At 37.7% G+C, this 2,900-nt stretch overlaps 1 protein-coding gene across 1 annotated transcript; it reads left to right on the top strand.

Annotated features, from left to right (window-relative positions):
- Nucleotides 1–12: 12 nt before the first annotated feature.
- LOC122360415 (sulfotransferase 2B1-like) lies at nt 13–1,025 on the top strand. Its single transcript, XM_043261001.1, has 4 exons — nt 13–170; nt 420–514; nt 589–769; nt 846–1,025. The coding sequence occupies exons 1-4, from the start codon at nt 104–106 to the stop codon at nt 959–961; spliced, it is 459 nt and encodes a 152-aa protein (XP_043116936.1). The 5' UTR covers nt 13–103; the 3' UTR covers nt 962–1,025.
- The last annotated feature ends 1,875 nt before the right edge of the window (nt 1,026–2,900 follow it).

The raw sequence follows: 2,900 nt of genomic DNA, 5'->3' as shown, positions 1-2,900 counted from the left end.
TGTGAGTGTTTTGTCATTGTTATATTGTGTTTTTCATCTTCAGGTAATCTACGTCGCTCGGAATCCTAAAGATGTTTTGGTTTCATCTTTCCACTTTCATCAAATGGCAAGTTTCCTTGATGACCCCGGAACATTTGAGGAATTTGTTGACAAGTTCCTGTCAGGAAAACGTGAGAAAATTAAATGTGTTATTGTGTTAATAAATTCTGCTTGGCTGTTTTAAGTATTCATTATTCGTGATGCTAATCGTAACTTCTCGCTGAATGTTGGTGCATTTTCTTATCCGCTTTGGTCCACTTTGCCTCAAGCCCAAAAACACCCAGATCAATTTCTGTATTTAGCAATAAACATGCTTCGAACATGACATGCGTAGATGGAGAGCGTTAATGCAAATGCTCAAGTTGTGATTGCTTGCACAGTTTTGTTCGGTAAGTGGACCGATCATGTGAAGAGCTGGCGAAACCCTGAGCTCGGCGACAGGATCCTGTACATCACCTACGAGGAAATGCTTCAGGTAAAGTGAAGAGATATTCAGCTCTTTGAGAAATCAGAGAGAACGAGCGTAAAGAAGGTTCTTTGCGATTGCAGGACCTCCGTGAAGTCCTGGGCCGGATTTTGCGGTTTCTCGGCCGGGAGCTCAGCGCCGAGGCTCTGGATAGAGTGGCCAATCGCAGCACTTTCAAAAATATGAAAACGAACAAAATGTCAAACTACTCTCTGGTGCCAGAAAACATTATGGACAACAAGAAATCGCCCTTCCTCAGAAAAGGTACCCAGGTTTTAAAGCATCAGCTGACGCGGCGATGGTATTCGTTCTCGAATGAAACCCCTCTGCTTATTTAAAGGTATCGCTGGAGACTGGAAGAATCACTTCAGCCCTGAACTCGATGCCAAGTTCACAGCTGTGGTTCGAGAGGAAATGAAAGGAAGCAACATCAGGTTCCCGTGGGATGAAGATTGAGTGAATCTCTTTTAATGGCGTCTCGGTGCGCATCAAAATAAACAGTCATTGATGGAACATGTGATTGTTCAATTCACTGCGTGTTTATTCAAGTTTATTGCAGAGTTATTGCAGCAATGTTCTGTTGTTGACCTCAAGCTGTGTTGGAATTTCTCAAGATGATAAGACGTTAAAGACCAGTTAGACCACTGTTGGGTTTTTGCAACTTAACAGTAAGGGTGCAACATCCAACATCAGTTTCGTGTTTTTGAGAGATGTTGCAAAACTCTTAAGACAGGCATGTGTCCACGAAGTGATGGGTTTTATGTATAGTTATATTTATGGGCTGCTTTTTGCAATATTGTTTAATCAGGGTAACCCAGCATCTCGTGCTTTTACCTTAAGCATAAGAAATATTAGCATCATACCTACATAAAAAAAACATGTATATTAGCTATTTGTGTTTTATATGAAGCTTAATGAATATAAAACCAAAAGCAGCGCAATTATCATTTCGACTTCCTGGTGTATTTCTGTGTTTCTTACCAATCCTCAAAGAAACCCAAAAAGTAATACTTGCATTTACTCGCCTTAAGGCCAAAGACGGTGTAGATTTTCAATTTAGCTTAAAAAAAGCATGATCTTCTGAATATTTTCTGAAAAACATATGCTCTTTTCCCAAAGGCCAAGTTCATCAGCCTGCCCGTGTTTGTGTGTGCCGTTTAGGCTTAGTGTTGGTGCTCACACACACATAAACATATTTATATGAAACATCCCCTCACATCCAGTTGCTTTTATTTCCAGCAAATCTATTAACGTTTGATGATATTTGTATTACCTTGAGACGTAAACTGGACAGGTTTCACAGACATTTAACAAACATAATGGAATAATGAGTTCCGAAAGCACGGAGAGGTCGATATTAAAAGTCTCTTGTGTGCTTCTCATCGAAAGCACATTAATTTGTGTTAGCACATCTGGGCTGGCCTCCTGTCTCCATGTAGGCCTCTTTCATTACAGCCATTGCCGTTTATTGCCATGGCCTGCAACTGGACTATGGCATGTTCACAGAGAAGATCGGGAACCCCTTCAGGTTCAGTAGAAAAGCTTCATTACTGTTTCAAGTTATTGTTACAAAGATACAAAAGCCTACCGTCTGTAAACATATAGTCTCTTAAGCACTGTGCAAACGTCATTCACTGAACAAGCATGAAAAACCCTTTGTAAAGCTTATCTAGATTTTACAAAATGATCTTTAAAATGCAGCATTCTAAAAAAAACAATACAAAAGTGTAGTACTGTAATAATATGCGCGTGTCGGGAAAAAGGAAAAAATCTGTAGATTAAAAAATCTCTGCGTTTTTCTTTTTTTCTACTTGTTACTTTTCACTTTTTGTTAGAAAATGTGTATTTACTATTTATTCAAGTTTTTTAAGGTATATAATATTTTGATAAATTCCACGAGGTACATATTTGTAAAAATTAAAACTTTTAGAAGTGAATAGGCCTTTTTGCGTTATTATGCTGTAACATGATTATATTTTCAGTAGCATAAAATGATCTTTCTGCAACTTTTTTTATTCAATCCAAAACCATTATTTTTTTCTTTTATAGAGCACATTGTCCCACTAATCTTATTAATGCTTTAATTTTGAATTCTTACATTTGATTTACATTTGATTCAACATGAAAACATTTTTAATGTTTTGAGTTTTTACCTCTGTGGAGTTTCTTAGTGTTCCACGTATTGTTTTTTCCTCGAGAGGCTGCGTGAGCTTCTCCTCAGCATCTTATACTGTCAGTACAGGCATTAGCTATATCCATTACTTGCCACTTACTCAAATGTAATAAAATAAGAGTACTTCTTGCATTTTTTTACAGAATTATTTTTGGTTATAGATGTTTTAATTAAGTCTATGTGCTGGGGCCTTGGCCCAGTTTAAACCCTGTGTGTGTGTGT

This window comes from Puntigrus tetrazona, chromosome 16 (genome assembly GCF_018831695.1).
Source record: "Puntigrus tetrazona isolate hp1 chromosome 16, ASM1883169v1, whole genome shotgun sequence".
Taxonomy (NCBI): Eukaryota; Metazoa; Chordata; class Actinopteri; order Cypriniformes; family Cyprinidae; genus Puntigrus; species Puntigrus tetrazona.
This window is presented reverse-complemented; position numbering and strand designations above follow the sequence as displayed.

Excerpts from the sequence above, each read along its gene's own strand:
- LOC122360415 (XM_043261001.1), top strand. The coding sequence starts at position 104 with ATGGCAAGTTTCCTTGATGACCCCGGAACATTTGAGGAATTTGTTGAC. Across the intron at positions 171-419 it reads CAAGTTCCTGTCAGGAAAAC|TTTTGTTCGGTAAGTGGACC; the intron begins GTGAGAAAATTA and ends TTGCTTGCACAG. Across the intron at positions 770-845 it reads ATCGCCCTTCCTCAGAAAAG|GTATCGCTGGAGACTGGAAG; the intron begins GTACCCAGGTTT and ends GCTTATTTAAAG.